Below are 21,749 nucleotides of genomic sequence, written 5' to 3'. Positions count from 1 at the left end.
ATGGCCTCAGATGTGGTGTCCATGTCAAGTTACTTATAATAGCTTTAGACAGAGTCTCAGGTTTTGTATTTTTCTCCTTGAGGACCTATAGTTTCCAGGTGGTCTGCAGATACCACTTGGAGAAGCACTGTCCTCAATTTTTTCCACGAGCAGAAAGTTTTGGAAAGATGAATAGGTAACGTGTAACAAAAATTTTTTTTTGTTCTATGTTAATGTATTAAAACCTCTGAGAAGTACTATAGCTATATACAAAGCAAACAAACCCAAAATCTGTTTAAGTTTGTTTAGCCTGGCATTTTCCCTGAGTCTAGAATCTTCTCATTCAACACCTACTAACACCTGGAGGAGTGGTGTTTGAATGATCATTTAGGGCATGTTCGTAGCAGTGACATATGGCCACGATTTCTTGCAGTTCTAAGAGCTGGACCCCTGACCCTCCTCTCTTCCGGTGTCCTTTCTCCCTGGAACAGACACCATCTTTCCTATTGCTTGAGTTATACGTGCCATGCTTCTCTGGCCTGTGACGTCATCTTAAACCCAGTGTGTCAGCAACTTCCTTTTCCTCCTGAGACGATGGCTGAAAATAGTAAAGAATGAGAGGTGGGGTTATGAAGGACCCAGGGCAGAACAGTGCTGAGGCTGAGGCCAGGGGAGAACAGAATTGCTGATTCGGATTTCAAGTCAAGACTTGCCGAAAGCTTGTTGGGGAAGTCTTCACTCGCTTATTCTGTAAGCAGGCTAATTGCAAGTTCAGCTTTCTTCCGAGAAGATTAGGTCTGTTTTCAAAGGTAAAGCATGCGGTCTCTGATGTTTATGGAGCAAAATATTTGGAGCAAAATATTTGGAAAAGGTGAAGTTTTATCCCACTCTGCCTGGCATGGTGCGGCTCGCGTGGAGACTCCGTCTTTTAATTAACCAACAGATTATTTTCCACCCTCTTACTGTTATAATTCAGTGGGTGCTTGATGCAACCACTTTTGATTATCTATCCTTAAATCTTTAAGTGGGTGTAAAACCCGTTAATAATGTCTGTTACCTTTAGGAAAAGTAAAGCCTCCTCAGCATTACTGATGAGTCCTTACTGCCTTTCTCTTTTACTCGTATTTAAAATTTCCATTACTGGGGTGCCGGGCTGGCTCAGTCGGTGGAGCGTGTGACTCTTGATCTCCGGGATGTTAAGTTCGAGCCCCACGTTGGGTGTAGGGATTGCTTTAAAAATAAAATCTTAAAAAAAAACAAATGAAATTTCCATGACTTATTAGGATTTCCCCTACATTTTTAGAATTTAACTGAGAACCCTTGTAATACAATGGAGACAAAAGACTCTCACCTTCCATAGCTCCTTTCCTGCTGTTCTGCTTTTCTATCCTAAGCTTGCTTTGTAGAAGGACCACAGGGTTTGGAATTAAAACCCAGCTACACCTGGGGTGCCTGGGTGGCTTAGCTGGTCACGTGTCTGACTTTTGGTTTTTGACTCAGGTCGTGATCTCTGGGCTCTGAGCTCAGTGCGGAGTCTGCTCAGGATTCTCTCTCTCCCCCTCCCTCTACCCCTCCCCACACTTGGGTGTGTGAGCTCTCTCTCTCTCTCTCTCAAATAAATGAATAACTCTTGAAAGGAAAAAAAAATACCCAACTACACTATCTCCCAGCTACGTGGAGTTACTAAATCTTCCAGGCTCATTTCCTCAGTTGTGAAATGGGGAAATTAGGGGCACCTGGGTGGCTCAGTTAGTCAAGCGTCTGACTCTTGATCTCAGCTCAGGTCTTGATCTCAGGGTTGTGAGTTCAAGCCCTGCATTGGGCTTCACACTGGGCATGGATCCTAGTTTTTCAAAAAAAAAAGAAAGAAAAGAAAAGAAATAAGAATACTAATAAAGTACTTTCTAAGGTTGTTGCGAGACGTAAAGATACAAAAGGTGAGCCATGTGACAAGTGATGGTTCTTACTATTACCACACTCCAGCCTCCTACTTGAAGTTCCTACACAAGCCATGCTGTTTCAGTCCTTTTTTTTTTAAATTTAAATTCAATTAGCCAACTTATGGTACATCATCAGTTTCTGATGTAGAGTTCTGTGCTGTTTCAGTCCTAATGCCAGGACGTTGGCCCAGAGGGCCCTGCCTTTTTGTCAAGTGGATGTCAGGTATTGTTTAACCTTTTCAGAGCAGGCTTCCCTAGCTCTGCCAGGCGGAGTCTGTCCTCATTCTTGTGCTGTCACTTGCACCTGGCCTGTACTTTATCATTGCAAAGCACCCCATACTGTGACTACTTGTTAAAAGCCGATCAGTCCTTGAGGGCTAACTAAGATCGTATCTTTTCTTTAATCTTTGAATTCCTAAGAAGAGCACCTGATCTGAGTGGTTTTGCTCTGGCGATGGTCTGGAAGTTAGGCAGGGCTGGTTCTGGGTTCTGGTCCTGTCAGGAGGTAGGTAACTGTGGGTGTGTACCTGACCTCTGAGTCTCAGACTTGGGCACATTTCCTCTCTCATTCCTGTCACCACCTATGGCAGACCTCCTCCTTTCTCTTTCAGAGGTCTGCTCCCCTATCTCCTGTCTCACGCTGGGACAGTGACCTTTCTTTCCTGCGAAACACATAAAGGAGGAGCCATTAGGGGAGAACTCCCTCAGGAGGAGAGAGAACTTTACACACACACACACACACACACACACACACACACAGAGGAAAACTCCTTCAGTTTTTGTTCCTGACCCTTTTACCTTCAAAGTTAGCCTATTTGCGCCAGTCGTGGGGTTCCCCTTATCTAGGCTGACCATATAAATTATCTTCCAAACCATAACACCAGAGTGTAAAAGGGGTGCTATTAATCATTACAGCAGGATAGCAGGTATAAACCACGACACTCCTGAACAACTGGAACATTGTTTTTTAAAAATTTTTTAAATTTTAAAAAAGATTTTATTTATTTGAGAGAGAGAGAGAGAGAAGGGGAGCAGGGCAAGAGGGGCAGAAGGAGAGGGAGAGTCTCAGGCAGACTCCCTGCTCAAGAAATCAAGTCTGATGCTTAATCAACTGAGCCACCCAGGTGCCCCTTGAGTGATATTTTTATTTTTTAAAGATTTTATTTATTTATTTGTCAGAGACAGAGAGCGCAAGCAGGGGGTGTGGCAGGCAGAGGGAGAAGCAGGTTCCCTGCTGAGAAAGGACCCTTTCTCCATTCCAGATCACAACCTGAGCTAAGGGCCGCCACTTAACCCTTGACCAACTGAGCCTGCCAGGCGCCCCACTGAGCGATCTTTTAAATTCACAAATTGGATCAGGTCACTTTTTGCTGAAAAGTTTCCAGTCTTCCCACTGTCTTCAAGATAAAGTCCAAACACCTTAACCCTTATCAAGAGCTGTTAGGGTCTGGCCTCTGAATAGATTTTCAACCTCACCTCTGGTTAATCATTCTTTTACCCTACAATAGGGCTTAATATGTACTAGAATGAGCAAATCTCTCGGAGCCTCAATTTCCTCATCTATAAAATGGAGATGTCTGCTTATCCCTCCGTTTCAGAGATAAGAAATAATATATGTAATGTTCCTACCACAGTGCTGGTTACATAGTAGGTACTTTTCTAAAAAAGTTTTTATTTTTAAAAGATTTTATTTATGTATTCCTGAGAGGCAGTGAGGCAGAGGCAAAGGGAGAAGCAGGCTCCCTCCACAGGGAGCCGGATGGGGGACTTGATCCCAGGACCCTGGGACCATGACCTGAGCTGAAGGCAGATGCTCAACTGACTGAGCCACCCAGGCCCCCTGAAAGTTTTTATTTTTAAGTAACCTCTAAACCCAACATGGGGCTTGAACTTGCAACCCCGAGATCAAGAGACACACACTCCACTGACTGAGCCAGCCAGACGCCCCAGGTAGACATTTGATAAATGGAAATATTCTTTTTAAAGATTCTATTTATTTATTAGAGAGAGTGAGAGAACACGATGGGGGGGGGCTGGGGGGAGTGAGGGGGAGGGGCAGATGGAGAGGGAGAAGCAGACTCCCCACTGAGCACGGAGCCCCACATGGGGCCCCATCCCAGGACCATGGCTGGGATCATGACCTGAGCAGAAGGCAGCCGTTTAACCAACTGAGCCACCCAGGCGCCCCATCGATGGTGATTTTTCCTTGTTAAAAACTACCAGTATTCTAAGGAATGATGTCTAAACTAGCATAATGTAAAATAATGAATCTTAAGCACTTTATAAACATTTACTTAATGCTAAGGAGACTTGGTGAAACAGGGAGTAGATTTTGCCAACATCTTATTATGAAAATTTCCAAACACGCAGAGAAGTGGGAAGAATTTTACACTGAACACCTGTATACCCCACCTAGCTTCTTCAAGTACCGTTTAATTATACATGTTTTGTCATGCATCTGCTCATTCCTTATCCATTGCTTTATCCACCCATCTCTCAATGCATCTTATTTTTCTGATGCATTTTAAAATTAAATTGCAGGGGCACCTGGGTGGTTCAGTCAGTTGGGCGTCTGACTTCAGCTCAGGTTATGATCTCGGAGTCCTGGGATCAAACCCCACGTCAGGCTCCCTGCTCGGCGGGGAGTCTGCTTGTCCCTCTCCCTCTGCCCCTCTTCACGCTTGTGTTCGCTCTCTCAAAATAAATAATGTCTTAAAAAATATTAAATTGCAGACATCAGGGCACATTTCACTACATACTTCAGCATTAATGAGTCCAATATTTGTTTATAATTCCTTTTTAAAAATATTGAAATAAAATTTTCATCCGATGAAACACACAAAATGTTACATGTATACCATTCAAAAAGTTTTTTCAGGTGTACAAGTCTGTGTAACCCAAACCTCTATCAAGATGCAGAACATTAATATCACTCTAGAAATTTCCCTCATGCCCCACCTGTCAACCCCTGTCCCACTTTCCCAAGGGCAAACACTGTTACGATTTTTTCCACCAAAGATTAGTTTTGCCTGTCCTAGAACTTCATGTAAATGGAACCAAAGAGTATGTACTACTCTGTATCTGACTAATCTTGTTCAACATCGTATTTTTGAGATGTAGCCACGTGGTTGAATGTATCAGAAGTTTGCTCCTTTTTACTGCTGGGTAGTATCCCGTCATATGAGTATTCTGCAGAACTACCCATTTTCCTGTTGATGGACCCCTGCGCTGTTTCCAGTTTGGGACTATTATGAATAAAACTTGTACAAATATTCTCACACAGTCTTTTTGTGGATTTATAACTTTATTTCTCTTGGATAAATACCTGGGGGTGGAATTGCTAGGCCGGCTAGGTTTATATGAAACTTGGCTTGATGAGAAACTCCCAGACCTCCTCCCAAAGTGGTCATGGGAGCAGTTTTCAATATCTTAACTAAGTATAATCACAAACAAGCAAATTTACTGAGTGTTTTCGATGGGCACCGAGCATAGCGCTGTATTTCATCTGATTCTTAAACCCAGCCTACGGGACAGATATTACTATTCTCATTTTACTTAGGACATAATCGAGGCACAGAGAACGAAATCTCTGCCCCAGGCCTCACAGCTAGTCAGTGGCCAAGGGTGCATTTGGATCTAAGCAGGTGGGATTCCAGCTCCTGCCTCCCAGTATGTAGTAATAAAAAAATAAGTGGCTGGGCCTTTTCTCGGGAAATGAATTAATTTCCTAAGAATGAAACTTGGTCATGGTAACCAGATGATGCTATGTTCATCAATAAACATGATATAAATATAAATTCTCACCCATTATTCGATGTGGTACCTATGGTGAACAGGAAGGTCCTTGGGTTATCTTCAGAGTTATCTCCAGCCCTGTGCAAATCCATCTAGCTGCTCTTTAGAGTAAGGGAAGGGTTAAACTTCAGAGTCGCTTCTGTGGGCCGGTTAATAAGAGCATGTTGCCCATCCTCTATAATTAAGAAAGGAGCCCAGGGCTTTACTGGGGAGGTATCCAAGCTGTGGTGAGGTGGGGAGGTAGGAAGGCACTCCCTCACATGGTTTTTCTAAGCTATTAGAGCTCAGTCTCAGATCCAGACTTGGCTTTGGAATATCTCTAGGGAATGCAAGGCAAGGAGGAGGACCAAGGGGAACACACCACGTCTTTTGGGCTGAGAGCCCACCTCTCATCTAGGACTCTGACATCCTAGCCCCCCTCTCTCATCTTTGAGAAGCTCACCAGAATTAAAAAAAAAAAAAAAAAGGAAAGGAAGAAAGGATGGCACTGGGCTTGGTAGGGGTGGTTGGGAGTCCCTGAGTCTTCTGAAAATGGGTATTAAGTTTGGACTTTTCATTCTGGCTCCAGGCCAGGGGGAGTATGAGAAAGTCAGTAGAGTATGTGGTGGTCGAGGTCCCAAGGCTTTTCCTCATTATTTTTAATCGTCTGATAAATACCAAAGTAACTCCACTCTTTTCGGGTCGTGTCTTAGCTACTTCCAAATGGTGTATTTGTCAGGATCAAGTCCATACTCCTTAGGATGGAGAGTGAGGACCCTGGACATCTGGGCCCAGCCTCTTTCTCCAGCTTCCTGACCTGCCACTCCTCCCTAAGCCCTGGGATGAAAATCATTTGCAGGTCCTATAGAGATCACATTTCCTGCCCACCCCCTCCTACTTGTTTCAACAACAGTGCCTCTGTTTTATCCTCTCTCCAGAATTCCCATTTATCCTTCAAGGACCCATTTCACGGGCGCCTGGGTGGCTCAGTCAGTTAATGTCTGACTCTTGATTTCGGCTCAGGTCATGATCTCAGGGTCATGAGATTGAGCCCCACATTGGGCTCGGTGCTGGGCGTGGAGCCTGCTTGGGATTCTCTCTGCCCCTCCCTCCTGACTCTCTCTCTTTCTCTCTAGTCACAAATATGGTAATTATTTGTTAACATACACACTGTACCTCCCAATCTTCTTTGGACTCCGATTTTTGTCCCTGGGGCAGAAATGTCTTATCCTACTTTATGTGTCTTGCCTAGCATAGAACAAAAATTAAATATAATCTTTCCTAATAAGAAAACATACGGACAGAGTTTTGAGTAAACAAATGCTTTATTTGAACCACCCCCAGAGATAAATCATTTGTTTCCCTTGCTTTGTACAAGGCTGATTTCATCTTGTGAAAAAACCCCACATTTTTGCTTTGGATGTTAACGTGACAGTTTTTACAAATATCGATACAGACTAGTTTTTCTGTCTTTCGAGCCCTCGGTGAGTTTTCTCCTGTCCAGTGGGTTTCTAAGTATACCCCAGTAGAAATATTTTTGGGAAACGTGTAGGCAGTTGGGATAGATGAGGTGCTTTCAAAACTATTGGTACACCATCCATTTTAACGATAATCAGGATTTTTCTCTGGAGAAGCTTAGAAAAAAAAGTGATGGTTCTGAAAACTTCTCTCTTCTTCCTTTTCTCCCATTTGCCTAGGCACTAACTTTAGATCTTACCTAGAAGCCTCCAGTTTTGCTCACAGTGGGACTGACGGGCCCCCTGCGGACTCAGGCGCAAATGTCCTGTTTACTCAGTGTTTTCTCAGCTTAAGGAGTCCAGCCCTTGGTCTCCTCCCTCCCCTCCCAGGGAGGGGAGCTGGGTGACTCTGGAGCCGCTCCTGTTAACTGGAAGAAGGAATTGGGCGTTGCTGGGCACAGAGCCAGGAACTTGAACTCTGCTGAAGAGTGGGCTCTGGGCAGCTGCTGACCCTCGGAGCAGGGCCGGCGGCCAGCTCACAGGGCATCTGGCTACCTGGGGAAGAGATTCTTCTGCGGCCGACAACAGGCAGTTTGTTCGGGCCGCCTGCCCTGATTCCTCTCCTGCTGCTTCTCTCTGTGTCCTTGAGCTCTTTGGTAACTCTGCCTCTCACCAAATTTTGCAATTTGCTCTAGACTTCAAAACCTCGGGCTCTACGTCCCCCTCCTTTAGAGCTGCATTTCTTTGCAAGTTGAAAACCAACAAAGAGGATCAAGTTTCCTTCTTCACTCCTTTTCTTTCAGGCTCCTGGAGCTGAACTCTGCAGACCTACATACCAGAGAGCCTCTATTTTATCCCATCACCATTTTGAAGATTTTCCCCAGCATTCATCTTAGGTTGATCTCTGACCTAGACGCTGACGAAGGAGCCACTCTATTTTCAGGAACACTCACCTTAATGAAACATTTGTGTTAGGACAGCACTGGTCTTCATTTGGGGTAGCCTCTAGGTTTCTCTGTTCTAACAACTGTTTTTTGTTGTTTACTGTTTTTCTTTCTCTCTCTCTTTCTTCCCTTCCTTCTTTCTTTCTTCCCCTCATCTCTTCCTCTTTCCTTCTTTCCTTTTTTCTTTCTTTTCTCCCTTCCTTCCCCCACGATCATGACATCTTTCTCCTGCTGCTTTTCTTTTCTTTTTGGCTTTTCTTTTCCACTTTTGTAATCTGCCTCTCCCTTGGTGGAATTTTCTTCCTTCTGTATGAAGTTTTATCCTTTCCAGTCAGCCTGCCCCTTCCTCCCTTTTCTAGCTACTTTTCCGCTCCAGGGTTTGATGAGATGTCAGGAGTCACTAGAGTTTCTGGGTTGCTAATCCGGGGATTAGGGCAATTCGTTTCTGTTCAGGGTTAGACTCCTGCTCAAACCTACTTCTTAACTTCAGGTGTAATCTCCCGTTTGTCTTGGGCTGCTGTTTCTTGGTGCTGCTTTGTTATTGTGTCACAATTAGCCACCCTCTTTCCAGACAAGGAGGCACCTTTTCTCATTTAAATTCCTCAGCTCTTCGGATTTTTCAGACAGATGGCTGCCCTAAAAATGGCAGATGAAATCTGAGGCACAGAAAAGTTATTATGAAAACCTTTTCCTTGAGACTCCTGTGGGTCCATGGATCACATTGGGTGTCATTTTGTGGCAAGAGCATTAGACATCAGGGTCAGAAAAGTTCCGGTTTTGCGACCTATCAGCTGTGCAGCTGTGCAACCTTGGGCAAATCACTTACCTTCTCTGGGCTCTTTGTAGTCTCTCTGGAAAAATGGGAACACTTCATGGGAATATTGGGGAGGTGAACTGGATTGAGATAGTCGACTAAATGAGCAGGGATGATGTCCTGCTTTATCTTGAAGTTCTTCAAAGTGAAGGGGTCATTAAACATTGAGATTTGTTTGGGTCAGTTTATTTTAGGTGGGTGTCAGGAGATAACTACAAGCTAGAAAAGGCGCCGAGATCCTTGTGTAACATTTGACTAAAACCAGAGGGTATAAGCTGTATGACTTTTTGTCTGGAGAAGGTCTTAAGGCGTTCGGATTGTTTTGGAAATCCGGTCGGGGCTCCTGTGGCCCCGGGGAGGTGCTCTGGGAAGTGTGATCTCTGCAAGGTGGTTTCAACATTCACTTCCCAGGCAAGCGGGAAGCCTGCTTAGAAAAAAACAGTGTGCGTGTGGGCCAAACCCAAAGCAGCCTGGGACTTTTCGGGCTGGCACCACCTCCTCTGGCTGTTTCTGAGGCCATCCAGAGGCCAGGGCCCCGTCAGATGAACCGGAAAGTAGAGAGCGGACTGCAGAGTTTGGACTCCTTGTAGCATAGAGAGCGGGAGGGAGGAGAGGGAGGAGAGGGAGGAGGGCCGCAGGGAGCAGAGGCCCCACCTTTCCATTCCGGCAAAGTGCACCAGCGAGCCCGGGTGAGTCACAGACCCTGGCGCTCAGTTTCCCAATAGGTGAGGGGCTAGCTCTTCTCTTGGGGAAAACGCATTGCGTTCTTACTGGAGTGGCCTTGGCAGGGTGCTGGAGCCCTCGGTCTGCCCGGTCTGGTCTCCGGGGCCAGGGCTGGGTTCCCTCATGTATGGCAAAAGCCCTTCGTGTGCTGGGCTGCTTCTCCTTGGCGTACAGCTCACAGGTAAGGGCTGGTGGGCTTCTTTCAGCCTTTCCTCCTTCTCTGCCTACCCTACAGAGTTAGCCAAGTGTTTCTGAAGTCACAGGAGTTTTGTGAGGGAGCCTGGGCCACAGTGGCAGTCTGTCTGGTTTTGACTTTACTGAAACTGAAGTTGGTGGGTTGCTTTTGGAGAACTGATTTCGGACAAACAGGTTTAGGTGTGTTTCGGCCGCTAGTGATTTGGGCACAGAGAGGGCTTTCTAATCTCAGGTTACAAACTTTTTTTTTTCTTTTTTTTTTTCTTTTTTTTCGTGTGGCTACTCTCAGCCTCCCACTGCAGGCAGGACTTGGCGCTAGGATTTCTGTGTGTGGGTCTTGTCCGGGACTCGCAGCAGCCCTGGAAAAGCTGAGAATTGATGGAGAGAGGACCCTGCCTCCCCCACCCCCGTGTCATTTTGAAACTGCCCCAACATGCAAGTTCTCAATGTCAATATCACGGTAGAAAAAAGGCCACGTGGTAGAGAGGTTCCAGGCGTGCAAGCAGAAGCTGGGCGGGGGTTGATGAATTCAGTTTCTGCAGAAGACTAGAAATAGTATGAAATCATAAGCTAACAAGGGCGCTTTCTGGAAAACTTCCAGGGGACCGTGATACCACAATACATAATGCTTAATCTGAATACATCTCTAATTCATGTTATGATTAGTTTTGATTTGCTTTGTTTGTTTCTGCTTTCAATTTTATTTGCTGACGTCTGTGTTTGATAGAACAGCTGGCAGTGGGTACCATGAGGCTGGGTTCTGGTGCTGTGGAGAAAGTGAGAGCACTAAGGAGGCTCGCTGTGTGGTATTTTTGGTTGTTCTGTGGCATGGGAGGGTCACAGGTGCATACAAGCCTGAGTATGCAGGCTCAGGATGAAGTACGTTTTAGAGCTGGGGCATCTCAGTTCAGTTTTGTGCCTCACTCAGACCTTTATTTTGGCAGTGTCCACAGAAATTCTGTTAATTACATATCTTCCCTTTTCCTTGTCTTTGCGCAGCCCTTTGGCCGATAGCCGCGGTGGAAATTTACACGTCCCAAGTGCTAGAGGCTGTCAACGGGACAGATGTTCGGTTAAAATGCACTTTCTCCAGCTTTGCCCCTGTGGGTGATGCTCTGACAGTGACCTGGAACTTCCGGCCTCGAGATGGGGGGCCTGAGCAGTTTGTAAGTAGATTATTGTCATTGGCCAGGGGACCCTTGGTTGGGAAAATAAGCCAGTCCATTTCTCCTTGCCCTTCTGTGCTTAGCTACAAGCGCAGGGCACAGCTGAGAAACAATTCTTGGGACAGAGACCAATAGAACTGAGGGGTCTGTCAACGGGAAAGCAAGAGGTTCTTGGGGGAGAGCTGCAGGTGGGGCAGTGAGCCTGGCTCCCTCCATCTCGGCCTCCTTGCCTCCATACTGAAGAAGACCTTTGGCCACTTCTCCCTTCCAGGTATTCTACTACCATGTGGATCCCTTCAAACCCATGAGTGGGCGTTTCAAGGATCGGGTGGTCTGGGATGGGAACCCTGAGCGGTACGATGTCTCCATCATCCTGTGGAAGCTGCAGTTCGATGACAATGGGACATACACCTGCCAGGTGAAGAACCCACCTGACGTGGATGGGCTGATAGGGGAGATCCGGCTAAGCGTTGTGCACACTGGTAGGTCGTGCAGGGGAAAACGGTTTGGGGAAGTGTGAGAGCGTGTAGAAAAGAGAGGGGTAATCTTTTGTGATGGCTGAAAGGGTAAGACCGAAGAGTCTCAGGGTAAAAAGGAAAGGCTTTGTCTGGCTGTGGAAAGAAACAGAAGGTTAAGCAAATGGACCAAGGAGTCTGTTACAGAAATGGCATTGAGTTTGTAAAAGGGAGAGGAAGCAATTCTCTGATAAAAGGCTAACAATAGATCCGTTCATTCACTCATTTATTCACCAGATACTTTTGAGGGCCTACTCTGTGTCAGGCATTGTCCCGCACTTGACCCATGCTAGCTCATTCAACTCCCACCACCACCCTAGGCGCCAGGTATGGGTAAGGACTGCTTTCCCTTATTAAGTGCTGCCACATGCCCGGGGCTTTGCATGTGTTAATCTCTACATATCACATCAGTTTATTGTGCTTTTAGTGCTCCACATTTTACTGAGGAGGAAACTGAGGCTCACAGAGATTAAGTTACTCGTCCAAATTCATGGAGCTGATACATGGAATCATTTAGACCTTAAACCCAGGCATCTTTGACTCCAAAGCTGTACTCTAAACGAATGTACCGTATTGCTCGCAATCCTGTAAAGGGAAACCTGGAAACTGTCCAGAGGACAAAAAGCAAATACCATAAAACTTCAGAGTTGTAAATCTGGGTTTGAGCCACTGTTATCATTTACCAACCGTCAATAAATCCTTTTTTTTTTTTTTCCTTACAGTGAGAATAATATAGCAAGGATTATGGTGAGGATAAAATGAGATAATAGATGTAAAAATTCCCCAAACTCTGACTTGCACTGAAAAAAAAATTTGTTTGCATTGAAAATTGTAACAGCTACCCCATACTGAGTACTTATGATGTGCAGACATAGCATGGGACAATATACATGAATTTTTTTTTTTTAGTTTATTTATTTTAGTGATCTCTACACCCAAAGTGGGGCTCGAACTCACAAGTTCGAGATCAAGAGTAGTGTCTCTTCTGACTGAGCCACCCAGGCACCCCAGGAATAGATTTTTTTAAATAAGAACTCAAGAAATGGATATTGTTACCCCTATTTAATACCTTGAAGAAACTGAGGCTCAAATAAGTTAATACTCCAAATCACACAGCTAGTAAATGGTGGAGCTGATATTTTAACCTGACTCTCTGGTGCTTGCTCTTTTTTTTTTTTTTTTAAAGATTTTATTTATTTATTTGACAGAGATAGAGACAGCCAGCGAGAGAGGGAACACAAGCAGGGGGAGTGGGAGAGGAAGAAGCAGGCTTATAGCAGTGGAGCCTGATGTGGGGCTCGATCCCATAACGCTGGGATCACGCCCTGAGCCGAAGGCAGACGCTTAACCGCTGTGCCACCCAGGCACCCCTGGTGCTTGCTCTTAACCAACATGTAATATTACTACCCAAAATGTATAAGCCTGTAAAGGGGTAGGATTTCCTCCTTTCATTCCTAATATCATCCTTTGGGGCCCCCATCAGTAGGGCTGTGTGACTTGGAGAAGTCATTTGAGTACTGAAAGAAGTAATGGAATGTCCTGGGACCTCAGTTTCTGAATTCCTCGGCAGCTAACCTGCATGAACAGGTTAGACAAGAACACGTGGTTCTTAAACGTACTGTGATCGGTCCTCCGACAATCTAGTGAAAGCCACAGCTCCGTTTCCCACAAAAATGTACACATAACACACAATATGATATGGAGTTTGTGGGCTTGTGGCCCCCCTCTCTCCCCGTCCTCCTTCACAGACTCCAGGCTGGAAACCCCTGGGCTAGACATTTTCTTTTTCTTTTCTTTTTTTTTTTAAAGATTTATTTATTTATTTATTCGACAGAGATAGAGACAGCCAATGAGAGAGGGAACACAAGCAAGGGGAGTGGGAGAGGAAGAAGCAGGCTCATAGCAGAGGAGCCTGATGTGGGGCTCGATCCTCTAACTCTGGGATCACGCCCTGAGCCAAAGGCAGATGCTTAACCGCTGTGCCACCCAGGCGCCCCTAGACATTTTCTAATGCCTTTTCTGGTTCTGAGGGTTTACTGAAGTTTATTTATTTAATTTTTTAAAAAAGATTTTATTTATTTGTTTGAGAGAGAGAGCACAGAAGGAGAGGGAGAAGCAGACTCCCCGCTGAGCAGGGACTCGGGGCTCCATCCCAGGACCCCGAGATCATGACCTGAGCTGAAGGCAAACGCTTAACCGAATGAACCACCCAGACGCCCTGGGATTACTGAAGTTTAAATCAGAAATCAGACTAAAAGACAGGAGACCCCGGCTTCACAGATTCTGCCAGGTCTACGGACCTCTCCCTCTGGGTTCCCTCTTGCATCACTATCGTTACTGATTTACTTGCCTATCTTCCGGGTGGGCAGGAGTTCCTTGAAGGTACTGTCTTTTTTGGCTTTGTATTTCCTTCGCAATGTCTGAACATAGTAGGCCCTTAATAAATTGGAATAAATGACTGACTGAATGCCAGAGGTGAGAGGGAATCGAGGAGGGGCGCCGGGTTTGATGAGATCAGCAATAACCTTACCCCACTAGGTGGGTCAACTGGCTCAGTGGTTCTCGAAGTTTCCGCCTGCACCAGAATCACCTGGAGGACTTGTTAAAACAGATTGCTGGGCCCCACCTGCAATTCAGGAGACACCTGTTAATTTGCATTTCAGAGTTCTTACGGGTACTGCTGCTCCTCCCAGGACTGTAGTTTGAGAACCACTAAAGGGGTCTGTGTGGTTTTCTAACTGCTCCTAGAGCTCACAAGGTAATACGGTGCGAGAAAGGAAGATTCCATTTAATGATGAAAATACATCCTTCTTATCACTTTAGATTTCATCATGTCCCTTCTCTTTTTAGAAACATGAGATCCGCTTTTTCTCCTTACAGTCCGCTTCTCTGAGATCTACTTCCTGGCCCTGGCCATTGGCTCAGCCTGTGCACTGATGGTCATAATAGTAATCGTGGTGGTCCTCGTCCAGCATTTCCGGAAGAAGCGATGGGCTGAGAGAGCTCATAAAGTGGTGGAGATAAAACCGTAAGGCTAGGCAGTTCTGGGAAGGCTTCTCTAACCTCTGTTATCGTGACTCTTGATACTTTACACTTGGGCTCAATGACTGTTCAACAGACGTTCTTCCCTCTGAGTAAGTCCTGTAGAAAAATTCAAATTGACAGGATGGATAAATCAGGGTGTGATTTAGTAACTTTACAAAAGCTTTCTTCATTTTATAGAAGACTTCATTATAGGCTTTATTATGGAGGATTTGATATTATCAGAATCTGCTTACGTAAAGCTTTTCTAGGATATTCCTTCCTTTTAATGTAAACTGTACATTTGTAAGGACCACTGGGCAGTCAGCAGGGGCACCACGAATCAGTGCCTAGCAAAGTCAGCCATGCGGATAGAAGGTGGTCAGAATATGTATATTTTTTGAGATTAAATTTATCCACCATAAACATTCACCTTTTTTTTTTTTAAGATTTTATTTATTTATTCGACAGAGATAGAGACAGCCAGCGAGAGAGGGAACACAAGCAGGGGGAGTGGGAGAGAAAGAAGCAGGCTCATAGCGGAGGAGCCTGATGTGGGGCTCGATCCCATAACGCCGGGATCACGCCCTGAGCCGAAGGCAGACGCTTAACTGCTGTGCCACCCAGGCGCCCCAACATTCACCTTTTTAATGTTCACAAAGTTGTGTTACCATCATCACGAATTCTAGAATTTTCATCACTCCCAAAAGAAACTCCATACCCTTTAGCCATCACCATTGTGCCCTGCCACCTGCCCCTGACAACCACTAATCTTTCTGTCTCTGTGGATTTGCCTATTGTTCAAAGGTGAGGAGAATGTAAAGTGCCCCCCAAACTGAGAAGGCACTTTGAAACAAAAATGAAGTAGGCAATTCCATATGGAATACACAGAGTTTTATGTTGAGTGACTTACTGATAGGAAGGATCACGAGGACCGGAAACGGGACAGCTGTGCAGCTAGTCTCCTCCGAAGTCCCATGTTTTAGTTTGCTGGTTTAGTTTGTTTGTTTGTTTATTTAAAAGATTTTATTTATTTGACAGACAGCACAAGTAGGCAGGGTGGTAGGCAGAGGGAAAGGGGGAAGCAGGCTCCCCGCTGAGCAGGGAGCCTGACGCCAGGCTCCATCCCAGGACCCTGGGATCATGACCAGAGCTAAAGGCAGACAGTAAACTGACTGAGCCATCCAGGCACCTCTAGTTTGCTGGTTTTAAAGGAGTGGGATGTGTTTCCCAACATGTAGCTGGTAGGCAAGCTCCGTCATGTTTTCTATGTTATAACTGCACTCAGCATAATGCCGCACACAGTGAAATGCCACCTTTGACTCACTGACAGCTTGTCACTGCATCTAGGATGCAGCGTTTGCATACACGTGATTGATCGCTAACGTTTAACAGACCTTCTGGCACCATCTGTGCCTCTGCAGAAAACTACATTATCTGCACCATTACCTTAATGGGTCCGTTGAAATCCAGAATAGGCTCCCTGGACATTCCAGTTTTGGAATGTGAGTGTGGAGTTTGCATTTTACATTACATCTTACACATTACTCTAGAACATGTAGCCCTGAAGAGGTCATTAAGCAGACTACAATAAGATGGTGGGTCAAAGATGGAGTCAGTGTGGCCAGCATTCCTACACCTATTCTAGACATTTCATATAAATCGATAATCATACAGTGTGGCCTTTTATGTTTGTGTCTTTGACTTAGTATATTTTCAAGTTCATCCATGTAAAGCATGTACTAGTAGTACTTCATGCCTTTTTATGGCTGTATAATATTCCTTTGCATGTACATACCACATTTTGTTTATCCATTCAATTGATGGACGTTTAAATTTTCTTTACTTTTTGGCCAATATGAATAATGTGGCTATGAACATTTATTTATAAATTTTTGTGTAGGCATATGTTTTCAACTGACTAACGTGGCTATGAACATTTATTTATAAATTTTTGTGTAGGCATATGTTTTCCACTCTCCTGAGTATATATCTAGGAGTGGAATTGTTGGAACATATGGTTACTCTATGTGTACCTTTTTGAGGAATTGCCAGACTGTTTGACAAAACAGCTATACCATTGTATACTCCCACCAGCAACATATGAGCTTCCAATTTGTCCGTATCCTTGACGACACTGGTTGTCTGACCTTCTGATTATAGCCACCTAGTGGGTGTGGAGTGGTATCTCACTGAGGTTTTGATTTGCATTTTCCTAATGACTAATGATGTTGAGCATCCTTCCATGTGTTTATTGGCCATTTGCATATCTTATTTGGAGATCTATCTATTCAAATATTTTGCCCATTAACAAGTTGGGTTCTCTTTTGTGTGTTGCCTTTTCACTTTCTTCTTCACGTCCTTTGAAGTACAGGACTTTTTGAATGTGATGAAGTCCAGTTCATCGATTTTTTTCTTTTGTTGCTTCTGCTGTTGGTGTCGTGTCGAAGAAACCATTGCCTACCCCAAGGGCGTGAAGATTTATACTTGTTTTCTTCTAAGAGCTTTACAGTTTTAACTCTTACAGTAGGTCTTTGATTCATTTGAGTTAAGTTTTGTATAGGGCGTGAAGTCAGAGTCCAGATTCGTTCTTTTGCAATTGTAGTTTTTCAGTTGTCCCAGCACCATGTGTTTCTTTTCCTCAAGAAATATTTACTGAAGTAAATAGAATTGATTTTTAAGAAGCCCAATGAACCCAACTCTGATATTAGGGATTGACTACAGAGCAATAAAGATGACTTCTAGGTCAACACAAAACCTTTTCTTTTTTCTTTTCTGAATAAGGAATGGAATTAGAGGCCGGATACTAATGGTAAACGAAGGTGTCTGCTTTAACTCCTTCAGGTTCCCAGATTGTATTCCCATCTGAAAGTATTCTGAAGTGTGTAGAAGTTCAGACACCCAGGGTCATGTGGAAGCATGTATGTTATTAGAAAGATGGCACTGGTGGTGTAGCTTTCTGTAAGCTTGGATCTATTCCCAGATGCATGTCATGCTTCCCAAAATATGGGAGAAAATACATCGCCCGGAGCTTGCTTTCTAAGATTTGTCTCTCTTGCTTCTTGTCATTTTCACCTGACATTGGTTTCTACTTCTTTGTTACAGAAAAGAAGAGGAAAGGCTCAACCAAGAAAAAAAGGTCTCTGTTTATTTAGAAGACACAGACTAACATTCTTAGATGGTGAGGCTCATAAATGAGTTGGTTTCTTTCCTTAGCTTTCTTGTCTGGCCCATCTCTAATGTGGATCTCCCAGATCTTGGGACTGTTAGGTTTTTTTCTATATGAAATTAGAGGAACTGGGTCAGGGAGATGAAAGTCTTCTATTAGTGTTATGGACAGCTTCCTCTTTCAGTGTGTTTTGTGCAAAGGATGAGGCAGTCAGACCCTACTGCCATTGAAGATGGGAGAATTCTAAGATTATTAGAGGCTTTGTGGTTATGTTTACCACAACCAAGAATAATAAATTAACTTTCAACATGTAAATAAATCTTTATTTTTTAAATGAAAGAAGTAATATCTGCTTGTTTTATTTTGTTGTAAACCAATCATGGTATCAAGAGAATGACTCAATAGATAGTCTGACATTTTGACAAAACTTTTATACTACTTGGAATTGATTTCAACTCCTTTCATCTAGTTATTGGAACTATGAATCCAATTTTAGTAGTATATAGTTTTATTTTTCCAGTTTTCAGGTTTATTGTGCTTAAAGGGTAGGATGATTTATTTTTCATATGATCAGAATTTTTTCTATTCTCTGAAGTAGGTCCACTATTATTATTTGCAAAAAGAGTCACATTTTTGTGGCCTAAAGCTTCAGGGAGAGACCTCAAGGACTTAAAAAATAGAATATGGAGAGAAATGATTCTATTGTAAACCCAGAAGAATTTGGTATCAGAGAGAGATTCTACCAAGGGCTATTGTCTTTTTTTTTTTTTTAAAGATTTTTTATTTTATTTATTTGACAGAGAGAGGCAGTGAGAGAGGGAACATCAGCAGGGGGGAGTGGGAGAGGGAAAAGCAGGCTCCCTGCTGAGCAGGGAGCCCAATGCGGGCTCAATCCAAGACCCTGGGATCATGACCTGAGCCGAAGGCAGAGGCTTAACGACTGAGCCACCCAGGTGCCCCAAGGGCTATTGTCTTTTTATTTTTATAATTTTTTATTATGTTATGGTAGTCACCATACAGTACATCCTTAGTTTTTGATGTAGTGTTCCATGATTCATTTTTTGTGTATAACACCCAGTGCTCCATGCAATATGTGCCCTCCTTAATACCCATCACCAGCCTATCCCAATCCCCCGCCCCCCTCCCCTCTGAAGCCCTCAGTTTGTTTCCCAGAGACCATAGTGTCTCGTGGTTTTTAAAACCAAGCAAATTCTCTAACAAGTCAGGGTCATGGAAAATGAAGATGGAAATGAAAAGAAATTTAAGGAACTAACACAATCAAGCGCAATGGGACTGGATGTCCTCACTGGATGGATACTAGTTTGAACAAACTATTTGTAAGAAGATTTGGGGGGGAGGCAATTGGGAGTCTTGAATATGAAAATTTTGAATATGGATAATATTAGGGAATTACTGTTAATTTTTATTAGGTATAATAAAGGTAATGTGGTTACAGAGGAAAATGTCCCTATCTTAAATATATATTTATATATAATATACATTTATTACATATAAATTTATATATGTATTTATATCTAACAAAAACCAAATAGATACATGGCAAATACTGCAAAAAATGCTTTAAAATTAGGTGATGGGTGAATTCTATACACTGTCCTTTCTACTTTTCTGTGTGCTTGATCTTGTTTGTAATAAAAGGGGAGAGAGGAGAGAGAGAGAGAAAGAGAGAGAAGGCATGCATGTGTGTGAGTGAGGTATGGATCAAGTGTCCATGCAAGGCAGAGGCTATGAATTAAGGACACTGACACTGAGAAGTATGTAATAAGGATCAGGAAACATCTTTTAAAAGTTGAATTAGGGGGCGCCTGGGTGGCACAGCGGTTGAGCGTCTGCCTTTGGCTCAGGGCGTGATCCCGGCGTTGTGGGATCGAGCCCCACATCAGGCTCTTCTGCTATGAGCCTGCTTCTTCCTCTCCCACTCCCCCTGCTTGTGTTCCCTCTCTCGCTGGCTGTCTCTATCTCTGTCGAATAAATAAATAAAATCTTTAAAAAAAATAAATAAAAGTTGAATTAGGAGGAGAACAAGTACATTAAGAGTAGTTTCCTTCACAGTGGAGAACACATCTAATAATATATATGTAATTTGTAATTCCAGGTACCTCTATGCACTCTTCCCAAATGCATTATCCATTTAAACTTTTGTATTTCAGAAAGCTGAAGATTCCCAAGAACAAGAATCTTAGGATAAGCTGAAGTTAATGGAAGCTTTTCTTTGGCTTTTCCAGCTGTGACCTGCCTTCCAACCAGCTCTGCAGTCCATAACCAGCTAGATGAGCAACATCTCCCTGGAGCTGGCACAGGCCCCTCTCGAGCAGATGCCAACAAACTCCCACACAGCCTATTTCTAAGGATTTATTTAATTTCAAAGTGCAGATATTTTTCATGTGCTCATTATTAGCCTTTTATACTAAGAAGCTACATTTTTGCCCTTAAACACTCCTTGTGGATTATTAATTGTCCACACATACAGTGGTATCAAATGAGATGAAAGCCAACTTGTCTGTCATGACATTTCCTTTAACATACTAGTTCTTCAGAGTAGCACTCTTGCTACTAAAGTTAATGTGTTTACTCTTTCCTTTGAACTCTTATTTAAAAGTGAGCTAATTCTCCCAGCTGGAAATCTTAAATTCAATGGGAAATTTAACAGGAAATCTTAAATTCAAACTGTTAAAGAACAGTTTGATTTTTCATGGCTGTCCTTAAGTATGGGACACATCTTGTTTTATTGAATTTCTTTCAGTATCCTAAATGATGTTTTTTGTTTTGTTGACCCAAGTTTTATAATAGCACAAATCTATCACAGAGTAGCTAGAAAAGTTTATAAATGCTTATTGATTGACAAATGCAACCCCAGGACAAATCACTTGTCACCTTTTTTTTCTGTGTTGTGAAAAACAACCAAAACTGCAGGTTTTCATGAGCAGTGGATACCGTTTCTCTTACTATTCAGTTATCTATAACAACAGAGCAAAATCTATGCTCACTTGCAGACTGGGATCATTAAGCAGTTACATGGAAGGATTCTGAAACAGTACATTACAACTGTAAAAATTTAGGGCTGGTGAAAAAAATCAACCCAAAATGATGATAATTTTGTACAGTTAAAGCTCTGAGAACTGGATGAGATTATTTATTTTTTTCCTTATCTTATTTCCTTTTTGCTTTGATTTACTTGCTTACTTTGTGGGAGGGAGGATTTGGTATGGGGCAAAACAAAACAAAACAAAAAAACCCCCAAAACTAACAACATGAAACCAGCTTTATTCATTTTTTCCCTCATAGTAGTACAGAAAGCAAACTTTATAAGTGGGCTACGGAAAGAAGAGTGCTTTTTAAAGTGTTTAGTCTCCCAGTGTCTTTCCAAACTTAAGCTATAGCAGCATTTATTCAAAATGTACAAAACATCTGAAAGTTTGGTTGCCCCCTCTCCCCCATCTTTACAGTCTAATATTTTCAGTTTTCACTGACTGGGCCAAAGATGGTCTTTCTTTTAACAAACAGGAATTTTCAAATAGGTTACCTGTATTTAAAGATGCTGAACTTTGATATTTTTTTGAGTATTTTTTAAAATAATTGGTAAAATTTACATATGAACCTTGATTCTGAATTCATTCCATACCTGTCTCATTTTGTCTTTTACACTAAAAAAGTAGTTTTAATACTCAGTTTTGAAACTAAAAGTTAGATTTAAGGTCTATATTACCTTTAACTCACATTTTCTATTTTTCTCCATAATTCAACCTTTGAAAATAACAATATTTTTTTCAAACAGATGGCCTGGATGATGTTCCATAAGTGTAATGAAGAAGTGGTTAAAAACTCACAGAAAGGCTTTTCCAGTAAAACTTGTAGCTTGTATCTTGGCTAAATATTCAGGGGTTAATATGACCCTGTCGTTTAGTGTCTTTTTCCAAAAGATAACCCTTGTACTGTAATTTATTTTTTATTGTGCCTGAAACACGCATGTATATAACCTTTAGTAATAAAGAATTTTCAGTTATATAATTTGCTTATATACAAATCTAAAC

At 43.0% G+C, this 21,749-nt stretch overlaps 1 protein-coding gene across 2 annotated transcripts; it reads left to right on the top strand.

Moving 5' to 3' along the window:
* The first annotated feature begins 9,422 nt into the window (after nt 1-9,422).
* MPZL2 (myelin protein zero like 2) lies at nt 9,423-21,721 on the top strand. Of its 2 annotated transcripts, none has more exons than XM_011235580.3 (6): nt 9,423-9,812; nt 10,826-10,992; nt 11,264-11,474; nt 14,388-14,535; nt 17,634-17,709; nt 19,944-21,721. In XM_011235580.3, the coding sequence occupies exons 1-5, from the start codon at nt 9,755-9,757 to the stop codon at nt 17,695-17,697; spliced, it is 648 nt and encodes a 215-aa protein (XP_011233882.1). In that variant the 5' UTR covers nt 9,423-9,754; the 3' UTR covers nt 17,698-17,709; nt 19,944-21,721. The 2 variants fall into 2 exon arrangements, with proteins under 2 accessions (XP_011233882.1, XP_002927923.1); XM_002927877.4 differs by having other exon boundaries at nt 9,424-9,812; nt 19,869-21,721.
* Nucleotides 21,722-21,749: the final 28 nt, after the last annotated feature.

The sequence above is a fragment of the Ailuropoda melanoleuca genome, chromosome 8 (assembly GCF_002007445.2).
Source record: "Ailuropoda melanoleuca isolate Jingjing chromosome 8, ASM200744v2, whole genome shotgun sequence".
In the NCBI taxonomy this organism is placed as follows: Eukaryota; Metazoa; Chordata; class Mammalia; order Carnivora; family Ursidae; genus Ailuropoda; species Ailuropoda melanoleuca.
This window is presented reverse-complemented; position numbering and strand designations above follow the sequence as displayed.